Source organism: Hemicordylus capensis, chromosome 10 (genome assembly GCF_027244095.1).
Source record: "Hemicordylus capensis ecotype Gifberg chromosome 10, rHemCap1.1.pri, whole genome shotgun sequence".
In the NCBI taxonomy this organism is placed as follows: Eukaryota; Metazoa; Chordata; class Lepidosauria; order Squamata; family Cordylidae; genus Hemicordylus; species Hemicordylus capensis.
This window is the reverse complement of record NC_069666.1, coordinates 6,816,863-6,844,149: the sequence shown is the minus strand read 5'-3', so window position 1 is coordinate 6,844,149 and position 27,287 is coordinate 6,816,863. Positions and strand designations below refer to the sequence as shown.

Genomic DNA, 27,287 nt, shown 5'->3' with positions numbered 1-27,287 from the left:
CCATCCGATGGCTTTGGAGGAGGGGACAGAAGTGAAATTCTGAAGGGGTTATGAGATTGGCATTGAAAAGAAGTTTTGTATTTCCTATGCTAAATGGCCAAGAACATATATTCCTGGAAAAGACTGAAAGCGACATTGCTAACGTGCAAAAGAGGTGGCCAGGGGCAAGCACTGGATTATGACCGGGGACCTGGGTTCAAATCCCCTCAGCCATAAAGCCCACTGGGTAACCTTGGACCAGTCACACACAACCTTGGACCAGTCCCCACCCCACAGGACTGTTGTGAGGATCAAAGGCAGAGAATCATGTGTGAACCACCCTAAACTCCTTGGAGAGAGGGTGGGGAACAGAAATATGTACTTGCAATATATCTTGGGAAGATCTAAACAAACAGAAAGAGACAGCGAACAGAAATAAAGCTGTAGAATTCTCTTATTCGATTTACAGAAAGAAAACAGCAGAGGTAACAACGCTGTAACTATCCAAGACTCAAAGGAGGTCATCCGTTGACAAGATAAACATTTCAAATTTTGGACATCATCTACGATCCATTACCAGAATGCTAACAACTTTGCTTTTTGCCGATTTGAAACATAGACTTAAAAATACAGAGATTCCTGTCCTATTTAGTCATGCCATGACAAATCACACATACACACACACACACACACACACACACACACAGCATTCTCCAGCACTTATTCTTGCAAACGACTATAGACGGGGACAGGACAGAGAAAGCAAGCCATACCATACCTTTATCAGCACAACATCAACAGTCCTGTCCACCTTGGACACGTCGCACAGGCTATACCGTCTCTTGTGCCGCTCATACATTTTGTCCAAAAAGCGGGGGGACGACGTTCAGAGCCAACCATTAACTCCAAAGTACATTCAGCAAGCCAAGGCTGCAAAATCCAATCGCCGATGGATGTGTTCACCGAGGATCCTCAAGTCTCTGCAAAATCCCTCTCTGAATCACATTTGGTCTGGCTAGCTCTCTCAACAGAAAGGAGGAGGGGGAGCCTCACTACTCCGACCGGTTGATAAAAAAGCCGACTTGGAACACAACGTTACTTGTATGGCAGTTGTGCACAGGAAGGACATGCAGAAGGAGACGGTTGGCTATGCAAAATGATTTTTAAAAACCAGGTAATAATGAATCTTCTTTGGAACTTTTGCCAGTGGAACTTTTCTAGTGCTTCCCCCCCCTCCCTTTTTTTTAATGACAGAAAAGACTTCAAATCCAGGAAGGGGGGAGAAAAACAGCCAACAAAAGCCAGATGTTTGAAACAGGAACTTTTATAACAGACCAAAACGCAAAGGGAAAATATATATATTCTATGCAGGCTAGACTAAACCTCAACGTGTCTAATTCAAACGGAGTTTGGCCGTGAAGTCCAAAGAAAATATTGCCACAGATGAGAGTGGGAGAGTTTGGTTTAAAAAAAAAAATTACATAAAAATAAGCCACGCTTTAATCTTCTTTGTCGACCCCTTTTCACCAAGCACCAAAAGGTCGGTCTCCAATAACTCTCAAATCCTAGTGACAGTATAAGGCAAAAAAGTTGCCAGAAGCGAAAACCACTCCCTCCCGATCCCACGTTGGGACGTCACTATTTGCTCAGCATCTCAGTATTCCGTGGAAGCTGAAAACTTAATTGCCATTGTGGGATGTGATTCATCTCTCTGGTGAATTAGCCAGGGAGGAAAGGCAGAGCTCTCGTCCTGTGGCTGGTTTCATCCACCTTAAGATATAGACACTTTCTTATATTTAGAACGTCTCAGGAGGATTCTGGGCTCTGGACGGTCTGAAGCACCCTCAACACACACACACACACACACAGAGCAAATTTTAAAAAGCGACTCCGCTCACAGCCAGAAAAACACAGATTGGAACTGAGAACCGTTATTTAAGATGTGAAGAAGGAAAAAAAGGGGCTTGTTCACACAATCAGAACTTGTGTGGGAGACTCCTCCTACCCAAGTTTGGGAGGTGTGCGCACCCGTTTTCTGATCGTGTGCAAGTTAAAAACAAAGTAGGAAACGAGGAGAGTGATTGTGTGCAAGGCGGCAGCAGGGTAAGATAGTTTTTCCTCCTACCTTGTTCTGAAGGTGGGGACAGAATCTAGGTAGGCTGGGCTCATCTGGCCCAGGTGGGGCTTAGGAAACCATCAAGCTCCCCTACCTTATTTTTCACTCCCACTCAATCAGAAAATGGGATGGCGCGCAGCTCCCAAATGTAGGTAGGACACACTGCCAATTAGAGTCCCAATCATGTGAACGAGACTAATATATTTCAGCCAGATACACAACTCACTCTGTTCTGGGGTGCAGAGGGAGATTTTGATTTTTTTGTTTTAATTAAAAAAAGAAGAAGCTGATGCCCTCTGTTCTGAACCTGAAAGCAGCCTCCTTAAAACAATCTTCCTTCCTTCTCCATCGCTGCCCCCAGTCCTCCTGCTTCAGAACGTGCAGTACCCTTCTGAATAGCTCATTCACATCGGCCCAGCCCAGAATATACACGGCTTCCTGTTTTCAGAACTGACAGAGCCCCCTCGGAGACCCCAAACTGGCCCCCGGACTCTCAAGACACTAAATCTCGCTGTAGTGTGCTGTTGTCTGACTGGCGCTCTCAGTTGTGGATTCAGAAGGGAAGGCAGGCAGGGAGAGAGACGGAAGCAAGTTAGAAAAGGGAACAGGAGACGAGAAGGTTGCTGCTACTTCTTCTTCTTCTTCACCCCTTCGGTTTCAAGAGAACAGCAATGCAAACGTCTCACGCCCACCTCTTGCTGCTTCTGCTATGAAAGAGGCGTACACACAACACCATATTAAGATGGAGCGAGATACTGCAAGAAGTTCTGTATGTCATCCCAAAGGTGAAGACAGTTGACCAGGCTGCTGGAACTTGCTTTGTAAATATCAGCCAGTCCAACACCTGCACAGCCATTACCTGCTTTCGTGCTGTAAGCAGTCTGGCAGCCTTTCAAACAATGGAGTAAATAGACAACCCTCCTCTTTACGAGAAAAAGATGGCAAAGATTCTTAAAACCTAGTTGCAAAACTGCCCTGGGGATGGGGCGCTGGTATGCCGGGGACGTCACAAGTGCTAGCCAATAGCACTCCTCAGGGGTGATGTCACAAGTGCTAGCCAATAAGTCCTCCACAATCGGCTTTTTCCTGGTTCAAAGTGAGCCCCGCTGGAAACTTGAAGAACCGGTTGTTATATGGACCTATGGCCCGACTCAGTAGAAGGCAACTTTATAATGTTGTGAACCGCCCCGAGCAGTAATTTACTGGAGGGATGGGGTATAAATATTTTAAATAAATAAATAAACAATAAGTTCAAATTACGAACATGCAAGCCGTTTTTACTGATTGCATCTTCCAGTGATGCAGTCACTGGAATCCCCGTCCTACTGCCCTGCCACTTGCAGGAAGGGAGGAGGGTTCTGTTCACGATGTGGCCGAACCCAAAAAGACAGAAGAAAAGGAAAAACCAGCACAAGAACGGAACAGGAGACATAAGAAGTGGCAAAAAAAATTGAAGGTCCAATGTGGGGAAGAAGAGCTGGTCTTGTGGTGGTGAACATGAATTGTCCCCTTTGCTAAGCAGGTTCCACCTTGGTTTGCATTGGATGGGAGACTACACATGAATGCTATAAGATATCCCCAGGTTGCAATGGATAATGGGACTTGTAGTCCAACAGCTGGTTCACTTGGGGATGGGTCACCCCTGCATTAGCAGCCCTTCCTTCCACAAGTACAGCTTCCTGTGAGGCTCACACCCAAGAGGAAGACAAAACCTCCCAAAAACCAAATTTCATTTTCGTACCATGATATATTGGAAGGAAACAAACAAAATCTGCCCCACTGAGCGCTGATGTTTGTCTACCCTGAAGCAACAGAATCCATTGGGCTTTGGGGTTCTGCCTCAGGCTACAGAGCCACTCAGGACAAGAACTACTCAAACCGCCAGCCATATTTCGGGAAAAGTGCCCTCACTCCAGCTTCTGTCTTTTCAGAAGTACTGGGTAATCCCCATGCTAGAAATAGGCACACTGGATCTCCAATATTACTCAACTGGAACTCCAAGTCTGGAAGCGTCAATCACGATGCTTCTGCTTTTCACATGAAGGCAATGGGGTGGGGGGCGGAAATCAGGAAGAGGTGCCCCCGTTTGGAGAGACTTTCTGTCACTGGGTTAATCCCCTGAATGGATTCCTCCAGACGCATCTCATGACAGGCCTCCCAGTTACTCATGCTCCAGTGCCTAAGGTGGGGGAAAGCCCACACCCCCAAGGAGACATGCAGCAGGCAAAGGGAGCCCTCCTGCTCTCTGCCTCTTCATCATGACAACTTCCAGTGTCATGATGACCACCAAGGCTGGGCCAAAAGCCACACGACGATCTAAAGCAACCCACGAAGCCCTGTTGAGAACGTAAGGAAAGACATACAGCTCCAGAGCAGGGGTCTGCCTAATTCAGGGTTTGTTGCCTACACTGACCCAGCGTGGCTCTCCGGGGTTTCAGATTGGGGTCATAGGAACATAGGAAGCTGCCGAATGCCGAGTCAGGCCCTCGGTCCATCTAGCTCAGTATTGTCTACCCAGACTGGCAGCGGCCTCTCCAAGGCTGCAGGCAGGAATCTCTCTCTCAGCCCTATCTTGGAGATGCTGCCAGGGAGGGAACTTAGAACCTCGGATGCTCTTCCCTGAACGGATCCATTCCCAAGGGGGAATATATTACAACGCTCAAACATCAAGTCTCCCATTCATATGCAACCCGGGCGGACCCTGCTTAGCTGAGGGGACAAGTCATGCTTGCTACCACAAGACCAGGTCTCCTCCTAGCTCTCACTATAGATAAATGGTGAAGTGTGCCATCGGGTCAGTGTCGACTCCTGACACCCACAGAGCCCTGTGGTTGCCTTTAGTAGAATGCAGGCAGGGTTGACCATTGCCTCCTCCCATGCAGTATGAGATTATGCCTTTCAGCATCTTCCTACGTCGCTGCTGCCCGATATAGGCACCAGCGGGGATTCGAACCGGCAACCTCATGCTTGCTAGGCAAGTCATTTCCCGCTGCACCATTAAACAGCACATCTGTATTGCACTCCAAGAAAGGGGCAATGTGTCGGTTAGCAACACATTGCTGAAGGGTCACACATAAAGGTCTCTTGTGCTCGCATTGGAGTGGTGACAGGACCACCACAGAACGGGCCAAATTTCAAGCCATGGCAATCCCACCACCCAAATTTCACCTTGCAGAGATATTTCCGTAGTCTCCCTGAAGTCCACATAATGCCTCCATGGTTAAAACCGCAAGCCCCTTGCATTAATGCTATCTGGGCCTCGGCCGATTTCCGTTACTCAGAGGCGTTTCCTCTCCTCCCCCCGCTCGATCTGGGACTTGGCCAGGGTCAAACCCCATGTCATAAACAGCTTTGGTGAGAAAGACGCAGATTGCTTGAGAGATCGCAGTTGGGAGACGGCCAGGCTTTTCTCCCATTTGGACGGAATACTCTGCCTAGAAGCCCCCACGGATTACAGCACTCGTGTTCCAGACTCAACACAGTCTCTTTCTCGCTACACACAGGAGGAAAGAGAAGGAGAAAAACCAGCCTTTGCCCAAAAGATGCCAGCTTCGGTCGCTGCAGTGAGCTTTACTCCTTTGCACTTAATTTTGCACTATTTTCCACTCTTTTGCACTGGCCACTTGGGCAAAACGTCTTCCATGTGAGAGCCATTCTCCACTGCGCTGACCTCCACACAGTCTGGGACTTTTCTCAGGGCTAAGGAGGCCCTTTGCAAGAGACGGAGACCTCTCTTAAGAGCTCTAGGAGGAAAGGAAAGGAAAGAGCCACAAGTCCCAGCACGCCATACATGCCTTGCAAGATGGGGCAGGGGATCAAGAGGCCTCCGTTTCCCTTAAAGAAGTCCCCACCAACACCACAGGTGCTGGGCAAAGTGAGACACAGGGTGGTGAGAACAGTCAGCTCTTGCAGGAGGACTGTACCGAGTGTTCAGTTTTGGCCATAGCTTCACAGATAAAGAGTGAGTCGGGGGGTAGGGGGCACCCCTTACAGTGATGAACACTGCTCTTCACTGACTGGCAGCATCTCTCCAGGGTTTCAGGCCGGAGACTCTCTCAGACCCACCTGGAGATACTGGTCTTGTGGTAGCAAGTATGACTTGTCCCCTTAGCTAAGCAGGGTCCGCCCTGGTTGCATATGAATGGGAGACTAGAAGTGTGAGCACTGCAAGATCTTCCCCTCAGGGGATGGAGCCGCTCTGGGAAGAGCAGAAGGTTCCAAGTTCCCTCCCTGGCAGCATCTCCAAGATAGGGCTGAGAGAGAGATTCCTGCCTGCAACCTTGGAGAAGCCGCTGCCAGTCTGTGAAGACAATACTGAGCTAGATGGACCAATGGTCTGACTCAGTATATGGCAGCTTCCTATGTTCCTATGAACCTGGGGCCTTTTGCATGAAGTGCAGAAGATCTACTACTGAGCTCTGAAAGCTCCTGCTATGAAGCGGCTTTCTACTGAGTCAGACCATCGGTCCATCTGGCTCAATGCCGTCTACCCTGACTGGCAGCAGCCCTCCAAGGTTTCAGGCAGGAGTCTTTTCAACTTCTACCTGGAGACTGAACCCGAGACCTTCCGTATGCAAAGCAGAAGCTCTTCCACTGAGCTGTGGCCCCTCCCTGCTTTTCGGAGCCCCATACGCCAAAGGACAGGAAACCCACCCCCACTTCTGTAGCCTGACACCAGCATTCTTGACCAGCTGCGGTGTCCAAACCAGCTTTCCCATTTCTAATTGAGAAATTGCCCCTTTGCCACTGGCAATCTGGGAAGCCTTCATTTTAAAGAAACCAGCTAATAGAAGTACTCAAAATGGAGAGAGCGCGCGCAAGAGAGAAAATCGGCGGCTTTGTCCTTTGGCTGCTGATGCGACAGTTCCAAGCAGGATTATTGAAAACATCTGGAAGAGCTGCAAGCCCTCTGTGTTTTTCAGAACTTTTCTCCTCTTCTTTTTCCTTCTTCTTCTTCTTTTTTTAAAAAAAGCTAACCAGCCATTTCGTTTCCAAACCAAAGTCTGGGGCTGCAGTCCCAAAAACGGCCCCCCTTTCCCCACCCGCAGCTGAATTGCACAGCAGCACTTCCAAAGAACCCTGCCTGCCTCCTGATCATCCTCTTCCACTGGCTGACCTTTTTCATGACGAGGAAATCACGGTCGCCCTGAAAACAGAGGACCTCTTTGATATCTGTTTCACATTAGGCTTGTCGCGTTGTTATGAAAGACCGAAAATGATGCAATCGGCAGAAATACTGCAGCGGATGACCAGCTCAGCGGATGCCCTGCAATGAGCTAATAGATTAAAGAAGAAAGGAGGAGTTCATAGGAACAGAGGAAGCTGCCTTCCACTGAGTCAGACCCTCGGTCCATCTAGTTCAATATTGTCTACCCTGACTGGCAGCAGTTTCTCCAACGTTCCAGGCAGGAGTCTCTCCCAGCCTTACCTGGAGAAAGGGGCGGATTAAGCTTTTTGCTACCACTGTAAGGGAGGAAAGTTTAAACCTATTTTTTTAATTTAAAACTGCCTCCTGTGTCTGTGCGCATGCGCAGAAAGGCCCGAAACCAAGCGACTGCTGTCATTTGGGAGGGGAGTGGGCTTGGGTTAGGAGGGGTCTCGCCGCTCTCTCCGCACACCGGCAATTCTGTCTTGCTCCTTTGAGCCGCCGCTGTCATAATTTGGGAGGCGGGTGCGTGCAAGGGAGCTCTCGCCACCACGCTCCGGCACAGCGGCAGTTTTAAAAACATTTTAAAAGTAGATTCAAAGACCTGAAGTCGGGCGATTGCAATCATTTGGGAGGTGGGTGGGCTCCACTGACCAAAACTGCCCGCTGGGGGGATTCTGCCACCATAGGTCGTCACTTCTACTGCCTCTCTTTTAATCCGCCAGTGGCTGGAGGTGCCAGGAACGGAACTTGGGGTCTTCTGCATGTGAAGCAGATGCTCTACCACTGAGCTATAGCCCCATTGAGGGCACAGCTTTACTAGACATTGTGTGTGGTTGTCACCAACACACACACACACACATACAGACAAGTGCCACCCTTCCTCAGCAAGTTTGGCAAAGTTTAGGAGTGGGGAGCACTGTTTCCTCTGACTTAGCCCTTGCCGTCTGCAAACGTCTAGCACAGGGAAGGAAAAAGCCCATCCCTTTCCTCTTCCAGCATCAAGGCAAAAGATCTATTTCCCTTCCTCCCATCCCTGAATTCTCCGTGATCCACAAAGAATTGGGAATGGGGTTAGGAATCTTTGTGCTGGGGTGTGTGGAACAGAGGAGGTCAATGACAGCCAAGTGAACAGGAGGAGAGGCTTTTGAAGGGCAAGCCCTCAGGGGACATCGGAAGCTGCCTGATAGAGTCAGACCCTCGGCCCATTTAGCTCAGTATTGTCTGCACTGACTGGCAGTGGCTCTCCAAGGTCGCAGGCAGGAGTCCCTCCCAGCCCTGCCTGGAGATTTCAGAAACTGAACCTGAGATCTTCTGCATACACAGCAGATACTCTTCCATCCTTTAAACAACAACAAATATTTATATACCACTTTTCAAAAGTTTCCAAAGCGGTTTACATAGAGGAATAAATAAAGAAGATGGCTCCCTGTCCCCCAAAGAGCTCACAGTCTAAAAAGAAACATAAGGTAGACTCCAGCAGCCACTGGAGGGATACTGTGCTGGGGGTGGAGAGGGCCAGTTACTCTCCCCCTGCTCAATAAAGAGAATCGCCACGTTAAAAAGGTGCATCTTTGCCCAGTTAGCAGGGGGTGGTCCCATCCCTTACGAGGAATCTGTTACAGCAGACAGTGCTCACAAGTAAGCCAACACAGCCTGGATGGCTTGAAAAGGGGTTTGGATAAATTCATGGTCTATCAACGGCTACTAGCTGGAGGGCTACAGGTCACCTCCAGCCTCAGAGGCAGGATGCCTCTCAATCCCAGTTGCAGGGCAGCAACAGCAGGAGAGGGGGAATGCATATGCCTCTTGCCTGTAGACTCCCCAGAGGCATCTGATGGGCCACTGTGTGAAGCAGGAAGCTGGACTAGAGAGGCCCCTTGGGCCTGATCCGGCAGGGCTGTTCTTATGTAGCCACCCATCCCAACCTGCTGAGCAGAGGGGCAATTCCTACTTGCTGCCACAAGACCAGCTCTCTTCCCCTTCACTGCAATCAACAGAGGAGGGAAATCTGCATGCAATCCATCTCAACCTTGGGTCCCTGGTGTTGTTGGACTACAACCCCCATCAGCCCCAGCCACAAAAACTACAACTCCCAGCAGCCCCCGTCTTCCACCCTTCTGGCTGGGGATTATGGGAAGTGCAGTCCAACATCTTCCTAGGACCCAAGGCTGGGAACTCCTGCCACAACAACATGCTGGTTTTGAATCCTCTCTCTACTTAGAAGTGCTTTCCGCACAGGACACCACACACACACACACACACACACACACACACACACACACACACACCCACATGTGTGAATGGAGGCCCTTATTTGGGACTAAATTCCACTCCACGGGACCAGCTGCCAAGTCTGTATGTTCCAGGCAGAGGTGCCAGGAAACGTTTTGGTTTCCTCAGGCAGAAGAGGTTCGAGGGAGCGGGTGGGTGGGGAGGCATAACTAGCAACGAGGAGCCCTTTTTCAATCTGCTTTTCCAGGGAGGGAACCTGACTTGTGCACGGAACCGAGTGGCAAGAGGAGCTGGCCTCTCAGCCCGTGTCCTCCGTAAGAGCGATTCCCAGATGTTGTTGACTACAACTCCCATCATCCTCAGCCAAAGGCCATTGCAGCTGGGGGTGGCGATGGGAATTGTGGTCAACACCACCTGGGGACGCCTGTTACAGGGATCACTGCTGTGAACGGAAGGAGCACCAGAATGCCACGCATGCAATAAAAAGAAAAAGACTCCAGGGTCGGTTCGATCGAGACCAGTTAGAAAGCAGATTTGCATCTTCTCTCTGCTTCCTTCCCTTTTCTTCTCTGCAAAACAGAGCTCAAAAATAGGGGAAGAGGTTCAGTGCGGCAGGCTTTGTCGGATCGCCCCCTGGTGGCCACAGCGCTTCATCCGCTGAGCAGATGCAAACAGCCTGGGAAGACGAACTGGATTTGTGCAAGGCAGACTGTGGAGTTGGTGTTGACTTGAGGTGCAAAGTTGTAAGGAAGGAAGCAACGGAGCGGCGTCATAGGAACATAGGAAGGCGCTTTCTAGCGAATCCGATCCTCGGTCCATCTAGCTCAGTATTGCCTACCCAGACTGGCAGCAGCTTCTCCGAGGTTGCAGGCAGGAGTCTCTCTCTGCCCAATCTTGGAGATGCTGCCAGGGAAGGACCTGGGAACCTTCTGCATGCAAGCAAGCAGGCAGGTGCTCTTCCCAGAGCGAGCCCATCCCCTAAGGGGAATATCTCTCCAGTGTTCACATGTACTCTCCCATTCAGATGCAAACCAGGGCAGACCCTGCTCAGCAAAGCGGACGATTCAGGCTTGCTGCCACAAGAGCAACTCTCCGACTTGCCCCTGATCCTGCGTTTCTCATGCAAGGTAAACTTCATGCATTGCTCGGAGCCTACAGCAGTCAGGGTGTTGCTTGTAAAGAGCTGTGGTTCACTGTTCCACAGAGAAAATGTATAAGGTGAAGGCAGCTTCTTATATTGCTTTAGATCCTAGGAAGCTGCCTTATACAGAGTCAGACCATCGGTCCATCGAGCTCAGTATTGTTGACCCCAGTGGGTTCCAACCCGGGGGCCTCCATGCATTGCTGAACTACAATTCAGGGGAGAGGAGAGCTGGTCTTGTGGTAGCAAGCATGACTTGTCCCCTTAGCTAAGCAGGGTCTGCCCTGGTTGCATATGAATGGGAGACTTGATGTGTGAGCACTGCAAGAGATTCCCCTCTGGGGATGGAGCCGCTCTGGGAAGAACATTTAGGTCCCAAGTTCCCTCTCCGGCTTCTCTGAGATAGGGCTGAGAGAGATTCCTGCCTGCAACCTTGGAGAAGCCACTGCCAGTCTGTGTTGACAATACTGAGCTAGACAGACCAGCAGAGCCCTGTGGTTGTCTTTGGTAGAATACAGGAAGGGTTTACCATTGCCTCCTCCCACGCAGTATGAGATTATGCCTTTCAGCATCTTCCTATATTAAAATGCGGTGGGCGGGGGAGGGAATGAAATCCTTAAGGGGGATTTTTTTTCCCTTGCAAAAGTGGGGGGGAAATACCCACCCTTCCAAGTTCATCCCCTTTTAGATCATGCAGGGAACAAACATCCAGCCATTTCTCATCTATTAATGGAACCGTTCTTCTCTTACTTCATGCTACCCGCCACCCCCATTATCTCTAGCCTTGAAATTCACATGGTAACAGTCCTGCTGGATATCCTGACCAAAACTGGACACAAGCAAGAAAAGAAAAGAAAAATCCCATCTTAATCTTGCAGACTGCAACAGCAGACAAGGAAGTCGCAAGAAAACAGAAATCCTATATGCAAAAAGATCCACTACGCAGCACTTCTTCCCAGGTCAGGATTTTGTTTTTTGAGGGGGTTTTGTGTGTGGGTTTTTGGGGGGGGGGTTTTGCTCGGTTGCTAATGAAGGAGTCGGAGGCGATCAAGAGACACAGAGATGTTTGCTTTGTCCCCCCCACCTCCAAATGCATTTATGGAGGTTGCACACTCCCCTGGACTCTACGCACCACTGAAACAAGCCTGGCATAACCACCAAGCAACTACACTGCCCACCAAGCAGGCTCCGGACAATAATTACAGATCTAATTAGACCCCATACCTTTTTGACAGCCGACAAGAGATGTTGGAACAGATACATCCAAGACTCTGCAAGGAGGAAAATTAACGCCCTAGCAGGCCGTGGAAGGATCGACACCATCTGCAACATACACTTTATTCCGGTATATTCGCTGGCCCAGACGAAACTGTAATCTATTTGTTTCCTGCCTCTCTTATTAAGCAGCTCAAGAGGGGCTGACAACATGCTTTGCAAGCCATCAACCATCACATGCCCAATCTGTATGCAGCCCGCCAGGAGGAAAGAGAATGTCTCCGCAAACATAAGAAACAGACAGCAGAAAAAGACACAAGCCGGCATGGAGTCAAATGTGCCGTGTCCAAGTGGCTGGTGGTGCTAGGGATCGGGCTATAGCTCAGGGGCAGAGAATCTGCTCCGCAAGCAGAGGGTCCCAGGTTCACTGTCCTTAAAGAGGACAATCCAATAATGTTGGCCCCACCACAAAGAAGGCCCTGCGCCTAATTAAACCCCACTAATTCAAATGTGAGTACTCAGTGCTATTTTTCTGGAGCCTGTCGGTCAGGCTGCGGCGGGGTGGGTGGGTGGGGGGGTACCCTGAGCTTCAAAATGTAGCCAGCCAATCAGGAGCAGTGGTGTGTCTTCGCCTCCTCCCTCCCCTTCTGCAGTGGACACATCGCCGAGGACATGTCAGCATCCAATTGGCGATGGTTAGAGAGAGAACAAATAGTGTGGTTGCATGGGAGGGGTGAAAGTTCTGAGTACCCCCTGGGAGCCCTTCAAGTACCCCTGGGATTAGTCATGTCCCCTGTTGAGAACTCCAGCTTTAAATATGGAGAAATGAATGAAATGGAACATCACCGTAGTGGAACTTCTAAAGTTTTCTTCTAAAATGCAGTGAACGCTTCTAAAGTTCAGGCACGGCATTTTGAACTTTGCCCAGGGACGAACGGGAAAGTTCTGAGAGATAGTGTAGGGAAACTTTCCTTTAAGCACCTACGGGTTGACACGCTAAACTGTTTCTCAAACCAGCTACAAGGAAGTCTATGGTTTAAAAAAAAAAAAAAAGGAGATTCCAGTGAAATCAATACAGAACTACAATAAACGGATTTGTAGCCTAACCAGGATTACAGGAGATTATTCTGCAAAGCAAGCAAAAGAAAAGAAGAAATCCCTTCCCATTTGGGGATGGATAATTAGTCGGTCGGCAGCCCACTCCCCATCCGTATCTCTGGGAACAGGCTATTGTTTGGCATTAAACCCCAATTTATTTATTTTGTTTCGTTTGTCAAACACAACACACAAACGTTCCTTCAAAAACATAAAAAGAATTAATCAATCCCATATGGAGAGGCAGATATTATTCTTTGTTTTCAAAAGAGGATCAAGTTCTGTTAAAGCAGCTTGCTTTATGCAGATATCCAAGAAAGGAAAATCCAATACAAGATCTGAATGCAGAGGCTTGGATCCAAAAGTGCACTTCTGCTCAAAAAAGAGGCAGTTTCCAAGTCAACGGAAGAACTGTGTGGGAGAAAAGTCACTCCAGAACCAGAAGTCCTTCTCATTCATGCAAGTGTGTGCACAGAACTTTGCCCAAGCTTTTTAAAAAGGCTTTTTAATGGACCACTAGTGCTTCTATGAGACCACCTAGAACATCGGAAGCTGCCTTCTACCAGGTCAGACCATTGGTCCATCTAGCTCAGCATTGTCTACCCAGACTGGCAGCGGCTTCTCCAAGGTGGCAGGCAGGATTCTCTCAGCCCTATCAGAGATGCTGCCAGGGAGGGAACTTGTGAACATGTGAATGCAGCAAGATATTCCCTTTAGGGGATGGGGTCATGGCTTTGCTTGCAGATACATGAATATAATTTTTTTGCATGAATGTAACTGCCACTGAGGAAGGCCTTCCTGGTTGAAATACATTGGTAAAGGTAAAGTGTGCCATCGAGTCGGTGTCGACTCCTGGCACACACAGAGCCCTGTGGTTTTCTTGGGTAGAATACAGGAGGAGTTTGCCATTGCCTCCACCCATGGAGTATGAGATGATGCCTTTCAGCATCTTCCTATCTCGCTGCTGCCCAATGCAGGGATTCGAACTGGCAACCTCTGGCTTGCCTGTCAAGTCACTTCCCCGCTGCGCCTTTAGATGGCTTTCGAAATACATTGGGCTTCTATTAAAATATATCTCCTAGCATATTGAGATGAGATGGCTCTCTTTCTCTTCCTTACAGGCCCACAAGGAAGTCATCATGGGCATTCTGGGGGGGGGGAAGCATGTTTCAGAGCCCAGGGGCTGCTCCAGGGAAGGATAAGGAGAGCTGGTCTTGTGGTAGCAAGCATGAATTGCCCCTCTTGCTAAGAAGACTTTGTCCTCGTTTGCATTTGGATGGGTGATGACAGGTGAGCACTGCATGCAATGTGAGCTCTTGTGGAAGCAAGCATGACTTGTCCCCTTAGCTAAGCAGGGTCTGCCCTGGTTGCATTTGAATGGGAGACTAGAAGTGTGAGCACTGGAAGAGATTCCCCTCTTTGGGGATGGAGCCGCTCTGGGAAGAGCAGAAGGTTCCCAGTTCCCTCCCTGGCAGCATCTCCAAGACAGGGCTGAGAGAGAGAGACTCCGGCCTGCAACCTTGGAGAAGCCGCTGCCAGCCTGTGCAGACAACACTGAGCTAGATAGACCCATGGTCTGACTCAGTATATGGCAGCTTCCTATGTTCCTAAGGGTTGACCCCCAAGTCGCCCCTAGACAAATTGGTGGCAACTGGAGATGAACCACCCCAGCTGAGAGGTTTTAATATAAATTGTATTATTCATATTGTAAACCAACCATAAAGCAATATATGAAGTTATATAAACCAACCATTGCGATTTTGCAGGGGGTTCCGGAAGGACAGGCCTGATCCAGCAGGGCTGTTCTTATGACAAGCCATCCCTAAATTAAGAGTATGGGCAGCGGGCGGGGGGGGGGGGGGAGAATATAGTGCCTCCCAGAAGACAACTATGACAACAATAACTACGGATATTTATATACTGCTCTTCAACCAGAGTTTTTATAATTCTCGATTTTTAGCTTTCAAATTAACTTTTTACAATTCCAATCTAAAAAGAAACATAAGATGAACACCAGCAACAGCTGTGCTGGGGATGGATATGGCCAGTTGCTCTCCCCCTGCTCAATAAAGAGAATCACCACTTTAAAAAAAAAAGATGCGTCTTTGCTCAGTTAGCAGCTAACAAGAACCCTTCTACCTTGCAAAATCCAGTAACACACATAACAAGAGGGAGGGAGGAGGGGAAAAGATGACTAAGTCTCCCTCAGCCCTGGTGACAAAGCCCAGCTGTCTGCATCCATCAGAGCTCGCGTGCCAGGTAATCATCACCACAAGCTGAACCACAGCCAGTGGAAAAGCGATAGAGACTTGGGTGTTGCCAAACACCAGATTAAAATCAAGGAAGCAGCTTCTGTCTCTGTGCTCCCTGACAAGGCCACTTGACACGCCTAGGTGGTCGTCTAGGCCTCCAGTTCTTGGGGGCGGTTCAGGAACAGTGTCAGAAGAGAGCACTGCCCATCATTCATTCTCTCTCTCTCCCTTTCCCTCTCTCTCTCTCCTGAAACTACAGAACAGTAGTGTAATAATGCAATATGCAGTGCTGCTGCTTGCTCCTCAAAGGGCCTACAGATTCTGCACCCCAAAATACAGTCTCTACTCACTGCACCTCACCCCCCCCCCCCCGCCATGAATGGCGAGTCTCCTCAGCTGCACTCCATCTCTTGAACATGACTTGCCTGCCTGGGGATTCATTTTAAAAAAAACAAAAAACTGTCTCCGACTGGATTTCCAAATTAACAGCAGCCGCTTTTCATCTCTGAAGCATTAGAGTTTTTGACTGGGGAACTCTCTCCCACCGGATCTTCAAACCAGCATGGGCTGGTCCTGGCAAATGAGAAGCCAACGCAGCTCAAATAAAAGCTGGGGCTCCATACTTCTTGGCGGTGGCGGTGGCAGTGAGATAAAACTTTGCCTAGGGCACCAAAAAAAAAAAAAAAAAAGCCTAGAGCTGACCTTACTCCCTGATGGCATATTAGGACATCAGCATGGAATTAAAGCTCTCTGTCCCTGCAGAGTGTTTTGAGCAAAGTCCAGCATCATCTGGGGATCCAAGGTTGGGAATCCCTTCATTAGGCTGCAGGGGTGGGGGACAGAGAGAAAGATTTTTTTCCCCCTCTCCCTCTCTATCATCACTAGAACCAGGGGTCACTGGAAGTTGTGATTGCAACACAACTTAGGATTGACAAGAGAAAGTATTTGTTATCACACTGCGCATAATCAATCTATGGAATTCTCTGCCACGGGATGTGGTGATGGCCACTTGCTTGGATGGCTTTAAAGGGGGCTTGGACAAACAGAGCTTAGATGAGGAAGTTCCTAGCTAATAGTGCCACACAGAAAATTGTCTGTCAATCGTCCATCAGGTCCTATCAATGGCTACCAGGTGTGGATTGCTACAGGCTACCTCCAGGCTCGGATACAACATCAGGAGAGGGGGCAATGCCCTCACCACTTGCCTGTGGGCTCCCTAGAGGCGTCTGGTGGGCCACTGTGGGGAACAGGATGCTGGACTAGATGGGCCTCCTTGGGCCTGACCCAGCAGGGCTTAGGATATCAAAAGCAAGCACTTAGAAAATTTGATGCCAACTTTAATAGAATCCCTCCCTCTTCACAAATCTCGAGTCTGGCTCCAGGAAACCTGATCGAAAGACCCAGGAAACCATCATTACCATGAAATGAAACAGGCTTGCACACACAATGAACTGTGATGTTTTACCCTCAGCAGTACCTGGATCCATTTGGATGGGAGGCCACATGTGAGCACTGGAAGATATTCCCTTCAGGGGATGGAGCCGCTCTGGGAAGAGCAGAAGGTTCCAGGTTCCCTCCCTGGCAACATCTCCAAGATACAGCTGAGAGAGATTCCTGCCTCCAACCTTGGAGAAGCCGCTGCCAGTCTGTGAAGACAATACTGAGCTAGATAGAGCAATGGTCTCACTCAGTATATGGCAGCTTCCTCTGTTCCTATGTCCTCGTTTGAGTAGAGACAGCAATTGCACAGAAAAAGAAGACAACTCTACCAAGTAGGACTCTATGAAGCGAAGCTCTCAGCCCAAGATACCTCCCAGAGTGGCTGTGGGAAGAGAAAGGGCCGTGTACAGAGCTCTGGACTGCTAGGAAGAGGGCAGAACATAAAGCCTAATAAAATAAAGGAAATTATTGAGACGGCTGGGATGCAGGGCCTGGCTCTCAATTACGGTGACATGTTCTATTATCTCAGACCACCCAGCTGACGTTAACCAGACCAGCACTGAGTCTCTGACCTAATGTGTTTGCCGGTCTCCTATCTCCAGGGCAAGCATTATCGACACAAGAAATGAATACAGGGGAAGCAAGAGGACTTATCCACCGGAGGTAAAAAATGGCACGGAGGTCAAAAGGACAGGCTCTTCTAGAGTTAAGGCAGAGGCTGTATTCGGCGGTTGCCATTTCCGCTTCTCTTTTTTGCAGGGTTCCAGATTTAACCGGCTGGTAGCGGAACCTAAGCTGACTGTGCCTGCTAATATGTCGGGCTGCTGCTTGAGAACTCAGAGCCCGGCAGCTCTGCTCTTGCAAAGCTTATCCTGCTTCTACGAACAGCAACACTACTATTATTTATATACGGCTTTTCAACGAAACAAGATCTCAGAGCAGTTGATATTAAAAAGGAATAATAAGGAGAAGGCTCCTTGTCCCCAAAGGGCTCACAGTCTTAAAAAATATAGTAACTTAGGAAGCTGATTTATACTAAGTCAGACCATTGGTCCATCTAGCTCAGTATAAAGGAGAGGAGAGCTGGCCTTGTGGGAGCAAGCATGACTTGTCCCCTTAGCTAAGCAGGGTCTGCCCTGGTTGCATCTGAATGGGAGACTAGAAGTGTGAGCACTGAAAGATATTCCCCTCAGGGGATGGATCCACTCTGGGAAGAGCAGAAGGTTTCAAAGTTCCCTCTCTGGCTTCTCCAAGATAGGGCTGAGAGAAATTCCTGCCTGCAACCTTGGAGAAGCCGCTGCCAGTCTGGGTAGACATAGGAAGCTGCCATCTATTGAGTCAGGCCATAGATCCATCAAGCCTAGTATTGTCTACACAGACTGGCAGCACTCTTTCCCAGCCCTACCTGGAGATGCTCCCAGGGAATGAACCTGGGGTCTTCTGCATACAAAGCAGGTGCTCTTCAACTGAGCTATAACCCTTAAGGGAATATCTTACAGTGCTCCCATCCAAATGTAAACCAGGGCAAACCCTGCTTAGCTAAGAGGACAATTCATGCTTGCTACCACAAGACAAGGGACCCATCTTTAGTCCCTGGTATCTATAGGTAGGAAGCCACCTAATGGCGCAGCGGGGAAGTAGCTTGCCTAGGGAGCAAGAGGTTTCCGGTTCGAATCCCGGCTGGTCTGTTTCCCAGACTATGGGAAACACCTGTATCGGGCAGCAGCGATATAGGAAGATACAGAAAGGCATCATTTCACACTGTGCGGGAGGAGGCAATGGTCAACCCCTCCTGTATTCTACCAAAGACAACCACCGGGCTCTGTGGTTGCAGGAGTCAACACCAACTCGACGGCACAACTTTACTTGCCACAAGACCAGACCTCTTCCCAAGACCAGGTAGAAACCAGCAACAGCCACCAGCAGATGCTGTATTGGGGGTTTGAATAGGGATGGCTGCTCTCCTCCAGCTTAGTGTAAAGAGCATCACCTCTTTGAATGGTGCCTCTTTGCCCAGTTTGCAGCGTTATTTCTCCATTAGACCAGAACATCCCCAGAGACTACAGAGCTAAGAATATCAAATGCAAGCCTTTGCAAAGCTCGATGGCAATTTTAATTCATTCTCTCGCTCTGTCTCATTGGCCTGAAAAAACTGAGGGTGGCTCTGAGAAACTGGACTGTGACACCCCAGGAAAAACTGACATTTCTATGGAATGAAAGAGACACATAATGAACTATTGACTTTTACCAATAGCATCGTCCAGGTCCTCTTTGGAGGAGCAACAGCAAACGCACAGAAAAATTATTGCTTTGTAGAGGTTCTCAACCAACCTCATTTCAATCAGTTTTTGATTTAACTGATTAGATTAATCAGTTTCAATGATTCAGTCGTTATTTTCCAACAGATTTTCCTCTTACATTAACAAAAGGTCAGATCAAAGTGGGGGGGGGGGGCGGAAGCTACTGCAAAGTTAGATTTAAAAGCTACAACACGGCTTGCAAAGTAAGACTTATTTTATTTCGCTCAGATTTTTTTTAAAAAAAAAAATCCCATTGTTATTAGATTTATCTTCATGGATTTAAATCGCTTCTTACATTCTTGACATTGCTTTGACAGGAATTTGTTAGTGAACTGTTTTGTGGTTATAGGTCAGAAAGAGAGCTGGTCTTGTGGCAGCAAGCATGAATTGTCCCCTTTGCTAAGCAGGGTCCATCCTGGTTTGCATTTGAATGGGAGACTACATGCATGAGCACTAAGATATTAGGAGATGGAGCCACACTCTGGGAAGCGCAGAACGTTCAAAGTTCCCTCCCTGGCAGCATCTCCTAGATAGAGCTGAGAGAGATTCCTGCCTGCAACCTTGGAGAAGCCGCTGCCAGTCTGTGTTGACAATACTGAGCTAGATAGACCAATGCTCTGACCCAGTACAGGGCAGCTTCCTATGCTCCAAGCCAACAGACCTTCTTTCTGTGCTGCCTCTGAACCACTGTAAGGCTACATGCAGTGTGATCACTATGATGCTTTTGGCACAGCTGGTCATTGGCTCCTCTTTTATTTATTCATAGCATTTCTAAACCGCCCAATAAAATATCTCTAAGCGGTTTACAACATACAGCCATTAAAGTGCCAAAATTAAAACCACCCATTAGACACAATTATAAAACCATGATAAACAGCCACCAAAAGCAAAACGCCCGGCTAAAGAGATGCAGCACGTCCCAGAGCCTGGGGGAGGCTACAGAGAAGGCCCAGGCATCTGAAAGCCCCTACAGATTCCTGCTCTTTCCACCAGCAATGAACCACAAAAATATGGGCTAGTTCGCAAACATTTCTACATTCCTCCTGCCATCTTTCTGTAGAACTGCATGCTTTAGTTCTGCAAACACCCCCGGGCCACCAATTACCCTCACGATCGCCCTTGCACAACAAAATCAAAGGGTTCCTTCCCACTGCAGATTACATAACACGGATTTCAGGTCAACGTTGTCTTTAAAGAGGCACTTGTTTTTCAAGAAGACAGCTGTCCATGTTGATAAGTCTACATTTTTCCTCTGAGGTCCACGCCGCCAAAGTTTGATGGTTCGAATCTCCGCTGGTATGTATCCCAGACTATGCGAAACACCTCTATCGGGTAGCAGCGATATAGGAAGATGCTGAAAGGCATCATCTCATACTGCGCGGGAGATGGCAATGGTCAACCCCTCCTGTATTCTACCAAAGACAACCACAGGGCTCTGTGGGCGCCAGGAGTCGACACCGACTCAACGGCACACTTTACCTTTACACAAACCTGCCCAAGAAGTGAGATCTAGATCCAAGATGGCTTTCCAATCACCCTTGCCATCAGAAGTGATACAGGGATAACCAAAGGCAGGGTCTTCTCAGTGGTGGCATCCTGGGCTTTCCCCAGAGAAAGTGCCCGTGAGAACTTCACCATCAAGTTTTAAGTGCCAGGTCAAGACGCTGCTGTTTGCCCAGGCATTTCAGTAACGGCTTTTCTTGAACAGCAACTGACGAGGCCAGATTTATCCATACTCTACCATCTGCCATTCAAGATGGCACCCATGCCTGGATACCAGTTCAAACTGGGGACACCAAAAGCAAAGAGAGCAAGAGACCTGCTATTACTGGGCTGTCAGAGAAGCAGATGTTTTCAAAGGCTGCTACTTCTGAAAAAAAGATATTAGCATATATATGAAGAGCAATATGCAAGATGAGCCAATGACATTTATTGTCTTCCCTTAGCAATGGGTTTAATTTTTTTTTTAAATTCTTAAATTTGTATACCGCCTTTCATTAAAACAATCCCAAGGTGGTTAATTCCCATTGAACTACTGCACAGGACGCTTCCCTAACTCTCGGCAACACATTTGCTGTCCTTTTTGCTTTTCCACACGTACACCTTACTCCCGCAGGTAAGGAACCAGAGTGACAAAGCCTCACTGCTCGAGTAATCCAAACGCCAATAGCTTGTTTCGAGATCTGTGGGCCGTACGGATTTGCCCAGCAGAACTCGGGATTCACAGTGAGAATGACCTTCACACAGTTCAGCAAGGAGGTAAATGGAGCTTGGGAAGAAAATATTGACCCAAAAGAGGAGACGGGCTTGATTCAGTGAGCCGGAGATTAAAACTCCGCCACCTGGATGCAAACAGCTCATCACAAGCCTCATTGCTCTGCAGCTGACCCAGTCAGAACGAGGATGCTGGGTTAGAAGGTTAATCTGAAACTCTATTCTAGTGACTATCTGTCATCCTCCTTGGAATGTACAGATCTGGTGGTCAGAACGGATGGGAGAAGAGTCTGGGTTTTACTCTGATCATGCACTCCTCCCTTCTATAGGAGTGATGGAGAGTTAAGTACAATGATTTTAAGACATCCATTCAGTGCCTCAGGGTGCTGCCGCCCACGCAGAGGATTCACACTAGGGCAGGCCTTGGCAAAGTTTATTTGGATCTAGGAGCCAGACAATGGACCCCAGACAACATTGCCAACTTAGTGATGGACATTGTGGAGGGGAAGAGTAAGTGGGCTTCTCTTTATCCCTTTTACGAGTAACATACTAGGAACATCCCCTCCTGAATGAGCAAAGAGGCACTTTTTTAAAGTAGTGGTTCTCTTTGTTGAGTGGGGGAGAGCAACCGGCCCTATCCATCCCCAGCACAGCAGCCCTCCAGTGGCTGTTGCTGGTGTCTATCTTATGTTTCTTTTTTAGATTGTGAGCCCTTTGGCTCCATCCCCTGAGGGGAATAACTTCCAGGGCTCACACTTCTAGTCTCCCATTCAAATGCAACCAGGGTGGACCCTGCTTAATTAAGGAGACAAGTCATGCTTGCTACCACAAGACCAGCTCTCCAGTGCTTCACCGTCCTCCCCATAATCTGGCCTAGGCAGCATCCAAGGAGTTCTGGGAGGTGTACATGGTGGTGGTTATACTCACAATGACCCTGCGAGGTAAGTTAGGCTGAGAGATAAGCAACTGGTGCAAAGTCACTCAGTGAACTTCACGGCTGAACGGAAATTTGAACTCGGGTCCAGTCAGTTCACAGTCGTCTATATGCACATGAAGTATTCCTGTACGTGGCCCTCTGAGGGCTTTTAAAGAAGAATAATCAAGCTAGTCTCTTCAGTTTTACCTACACACCTGGTCACCTGGAAGCAATTCTAGCTCATCATAGGCGACCAGGCGAGTGGCTAACTACAAGCCTGCCTACATCTCCATGGCACATTGCTGTCCATGCTACCTTTGAGCCTTTCTGTGCATTTTTAAATGGCATGTCCAGTTACCCAACAGAATACTAGTCTTCCCCAACGGCTCTCCTAGAATGCAATGAATAATTCTTGGAAGTCTTCGACTTTGTCTCCTAGCGGTATGAGAGAATAAGACCAAATACTCAACAAGCCAAACACACAAAGCCACACACCACTGCAGATCATCTAGAACAATTTCAGCTACTAGGAATAGCTGCCAGAGCCACAAAGCAAGAAGAGTATATACCTGGGCTTCCTGCTAGGCAACATCAGCACAAAATAAACATCAAGGAAAGATGGGTGAACAGCACTCTGCGTCATGGTGCCCTCTCCCCAAGCTCTGCATTTCAATCTAGGCAAGCAAACTTGGATCTTTAAGTAGAAAAGGTGTTTTTTGTTGGTCAGATATTGGGGTCAAATAGACCCCAACTTATTCAGGGCACTTTTTTTTTTAAGGGGGATGTATTTCACAATGCAATTACTACAATAACATGCAAAAATCAGAATTGTATTGAGGAGTCTTGTTTACAGTACACAAACGATACTGGGGTGGTATATGGGGTCTGTAATATAATGTATGTATAGGTGCCTACACCTACAAAGATTAGAATCGTCCGGACAATGGTTTTTCCCGTGACACTATGGATGCAAAAGCTGGACTTGGAGGAAGCAAGACAGAAAAAGTATGGACGCTTTTGAACTCTGGTACTGGAGAAGACTTTTGAGGAGACCATGAACAGCCAGCAAAACAAACCAATGGATCATAGAACAAACCAATCCAGAATCTTCACTCGAGGCACAAATGACCAGGCTCAAACCATCATACATAGGTCACATTATGCAAAGACTCAGCTCCCTTGAGAAGTCCACAATGCTGGGAAAAGTTGAAGGAAAGTGAAGAAGAGGACGACCAGCAGCAAGGTGGATGGACTTGATTACGACAGCAATGAATGCACCACGGAGAGACCTCAAAGGCCAAGTTGAAGGCAGATCATCCTGGAGAGGATCTATCTATGAGGTCGCTAAGAGTCGACACCGACTTGACGGCACTTAATCAATCAATCAATCAATCAATGACCCCCAAAGCTAACATCTTTGGGTCCTCATAAACCTCCAATACTCGTGCATTTTCCCTCCAGCTCAAGACCTGTTGAATGTATGCATATAGAAACAATACTGAATATACTCACCTTACCTTACACCAGGCCTGCTCAACTTTGGCCCTTCAGTAGCTTTTGGACTACAACTCCCATAATCCCCAGCCACAGTGGCCAATAGCCAGGAATTATGCGAGCTGTAGGCCAACATCTGCAGGAGGGCCAAAGTTGAGCAGCCCTGCCTTACACCAAGGCTACACATCCTTGGCTCTCCAGCTGTTGTTGGACTACAACTCCCATAATCCAAAGTCACAGAGGCCAATAGTCAAGGATTATGGGAGTTTTAGTCCAGCAACGAAAAGGGCCAACATTATGCAACTCTGCTTTACTCCCATCATCAAAACAGGTATCGTGTTGTTAAAAAAGGAAAGTTTTCACCATGCTGGGGTAAATTTAAACTCCCAATAGCTCTGGCGTGGCATTTCTTCTCCTCCTGCCTGATTTAATTGCCCATTTAAACCAACTGTACACTTAAAAATGGAAGAAAGTGTCATTCTTTATACCAATTTGGGATGAGTTACGAGCCTCAATATGCGGGAGGATTAAACACACTTCAACAGATTTTTAAGTGGCCTTAATATAGCACAGGGTGTTGCTTTTATTATTTATTTTGTTTCACTCCAACTTAGCAACAGGAAACTGTGGTCACCCGTCCTGTGGAAAACTTTCCATTCGCTTTGGCACTCCCAATCTCGGACCAGAGAAGCCAGATTAAAAAGGAGGAGAGCAACAAGAAAAATGAGAGAGAGAGAGAGGAGAGAGAGTCCGGAAATGGTCCAGTCCGCACATGCTCTCTTCCCCCCTGCAGGGTTAAAAAAAGAAGACCGACGGCAAACTCCATCTTGGATCACATTACCGGTTGCTGTGTTGCCTCTTTTCAACTCCAAATAAAAATAAAATTCATTCCAGTGCCCGTTCCTCTTCTAGGAGGCGGACACTTTTCTTCGAAGGAAAGAGGCAAAGCAAAATTTGGGGCAAGTCCTTTCCCCGGCGCTCTGATCTTTACATACAAAGAAAACACTCAAGGATTAGTCACCGAAATTATCTGTAATGAGGGGTGAGCTCAGCAAGTCGGCAGCACTTTTAAAACTTTTATAGCGTCCTAATCATGGAAGAGTCATTTCGACAGAGAGTGCCTTGGATGGGAAGATCAGTTGACTGGCTCAAGGTGAGCTTGTCCACGAGAGAGTTTTTCACACCCGGCTTTTCGCTCGCGAGGTCTCCTTCAGAGTAGAAGGGTGCAGTCACATATCGGCCAAGTTTATCCCCAAGACCTTGCAAGCTATTGGGGAGCACTTCACACACAATTCGAGTTCTTTATTGCGTGTTAAAGAGCGCAACCCGATTTCTATCCAGGGTTTTAAAAAAATCCACTTTTTGCATCGGTTTGGCAGGGGGGCAACTTCCAACTCACAGTAAAGCCTCGCAGTAGGCCTGCTGTCTGAGAAAGCTCCTGGTGAGAACCGGCACAGCGGAGTGGCTGGAAGACTAAAGGACCAGTCAAAAGATCCAACAAGGATTAAAAGATGCTTTCACAGAGCCCACAAACAAGACATGAAGGCCAGAGTCCTCTCTCGCCATTGCCCCCCTGCAGCTGGAATTCAGAGGTAGACTGCCTCTGCATCTGGAGGCTCTATTTTTACACCGTGGCAAATAGCCACTGATAAACCTATCCTGCTCCAAGAATTTCTCTAATCTTCTTTTAAAGCCATCCAAGCTAGCCACCATTATTTTTTTTTTAAAGGTCACTAAAAAGGGCTGTAGTTCACAAAGATTTATGCTACATAGGAAGCTGCCTTGTACTGAGTCAGGCCATTGGCCCATCTAGCTTAGTATTATCTGCACTGACTGGCAGCGGCTTTCCAAGGTTTCAAGACAAGAGTCTCTCCCAGCCCTACCTGGAGATGCTGCCAGGGATTAAACTTTCTGCATGCAAAGCAGATGCTCTACCGCAAAGGCCAATCACTTACAATGCTCACATGTGGTCTCCCCTCCAAATGCAAGCTGAGGCAGACCCTGCTTAGCAAAGGAGACAATTCAAACTCGCTACCACAAGACCAGCTCCGCTCCTCAGTAGATTTGCTAAGTCTTTAAGGTGCCACAAGACCTTGTTGCTTTCGCTGTTTAACTCAAGAAGCAACAAGCCCACATAGCCGGAGAGAAGCCCAAAGGTTGTGGTATAGCCCAGTGGCTATGAGACAGAGCAAGTTATTAGGCAGTCCTACGTTCCAGTCTCACCTTCACCAGAGCCAGCGTGGTGTAGTGGTTAGAGTGCTGGACTAGGACCGGGGAGACCCGAGTTCAAATCCCCATTTAGCCATGAGACTTGCTGGGTGACTCTGGGCCAGTCACTTCTCTCTCAGCCTAGCCTATTTCACAGGGTTGTTGTGAAAGAGAAACTCAAGTATGTAGTACACCGCTCTGGGCTCCTTGGAGGAAGAGCGGGATATAAAATGTAAATAACGACAACAACTACCTCACTTGGGTGGTCTTCAGCAAGCTACATGCTTTGAATTTTTATTGGGTGTGAGGCCGTAGTTCAGTGGGAGAGGAACTGCTTTGCACACAAAAAGGTCCCAGGCTCAAACTCCAGCAAAATTCCTCTAGGTAATCCAGGAGAGACTCCTGCCTGAAACCACGGAGAGCTGCTGCCAGTCAGTGTAGACAATACTGAGCTAGATGAGCCAATGGTCTGACTCGGTAGAAGGCAGCTTCGTACATTTGGAGACAGAGCCACAGTTCATTGGCAGAGCATCTGCTTTGCGTGCAGAAGATTCAAGGTTCCACCTCCCGGCAGGAATGAGAAGAATTCCTGCCGAAAGCCCTGGGGAGTTGCTGCCAGCCAGAGCAGACGAGCTAGACGGACCAAGGGTCGGACTCAGTATACAGTGGCTACCTTTGTAACTGAGAGCTGGCAATGCTCATATGAAAACGCTTGACAGGAGAAAAAGAGCATTAATGAAAAGGCCCTTGTTCCACCACTCTGCCCCAGCAGAATGAATTCGCTGCCTCCGAGCACCTCCCTGAAATGTCACTACACCTTCGTCATGTTTGCTCCTGTTGTCTTTTAATCACAAAGCAAAGGGCAGAAACGCAGCTACTCCCATCGCCGGTAGCATCCAGCACACGTCAGGAGGCGGCTTCACCTCTCTTAGAGGCTTCCCTCGTCTCCACCCAGAAGGACTGCACAACATGCCCAATTAAGCTTAGGGAATTCACTGCCAAAAGCTGGCCTCGATGGGATTTAGGAAGCTGTCCGATCCCGAGACAGACTCTGGGTCCATCTCAGTGGAAGAAGGCCCCATGCAGGCCCCATCTGGAAGCATCTCCAGGTAGGGCTGGGAGAGACCCCTGCTTGAAACCTCGGAGAGCTGCTGCCAGTCAGTGTTGACAGTACTGAGCCAGATGGACCAATGGTCTGACTCAGTAGGAGGCAGCTTCCAAGGCTCCTAAGCAAGGAGGAATATCAAAGCAGTCAACTCAAATAACCCTTTTGATACCCAGAAGCCACTTTTAAACCCAACATGCAGTACAAGATCTACATTTTAGTTTTCGCCATAGACCAAGAGAGCTGGTCTTGTGGTAGCAAGCATGACTTGTCCCCTTAGCTAAGCAGGGTCTGCCCTGGTTGCATTTGAATGGGAGACTTGATGTGTGAGCACTGTAAGATATTCCCCTCAGGGGATGGAGCCGCTCTGGGAAGAGCAGAAGGTTCCAAGTTCCCTCCCTGGCAGCATCTCCAAGGTAGGGCTGAGAGAG

The 27,287-nt window shown here is 48.3% G+C and overlaps 1 protein-coding gene across 12 annotated transcripts in view; it reads right to left on the bottom strand.

The window, feature by feature from the left end:
* AKAP13 (A-kinase anchoring protein 13) overlaps positions 1-27,287 on the bottom strand; it is a 193,378-nt gene that overhangs the window by 76,704 nt on the left and 89,387 nt on the right. Inside the window, exon 1 of one of the 12 annotated variants that reach the window (XM_053272117.1) lies at positions 758-992. The exons of the other annotated variants lie outside the window; for them this stretch is intronic. Coding sequence (XP_053128092.1) covers positions 758-838 — 81 coding nt within the window. The 5' untranslated portion in view covers positions 839-992. Of the gene's footprint in view, positions 1-757; positions 993-27,287 lie in introns of those variants that run through there. 12 annotated transcript variants of the gene reach the window in all.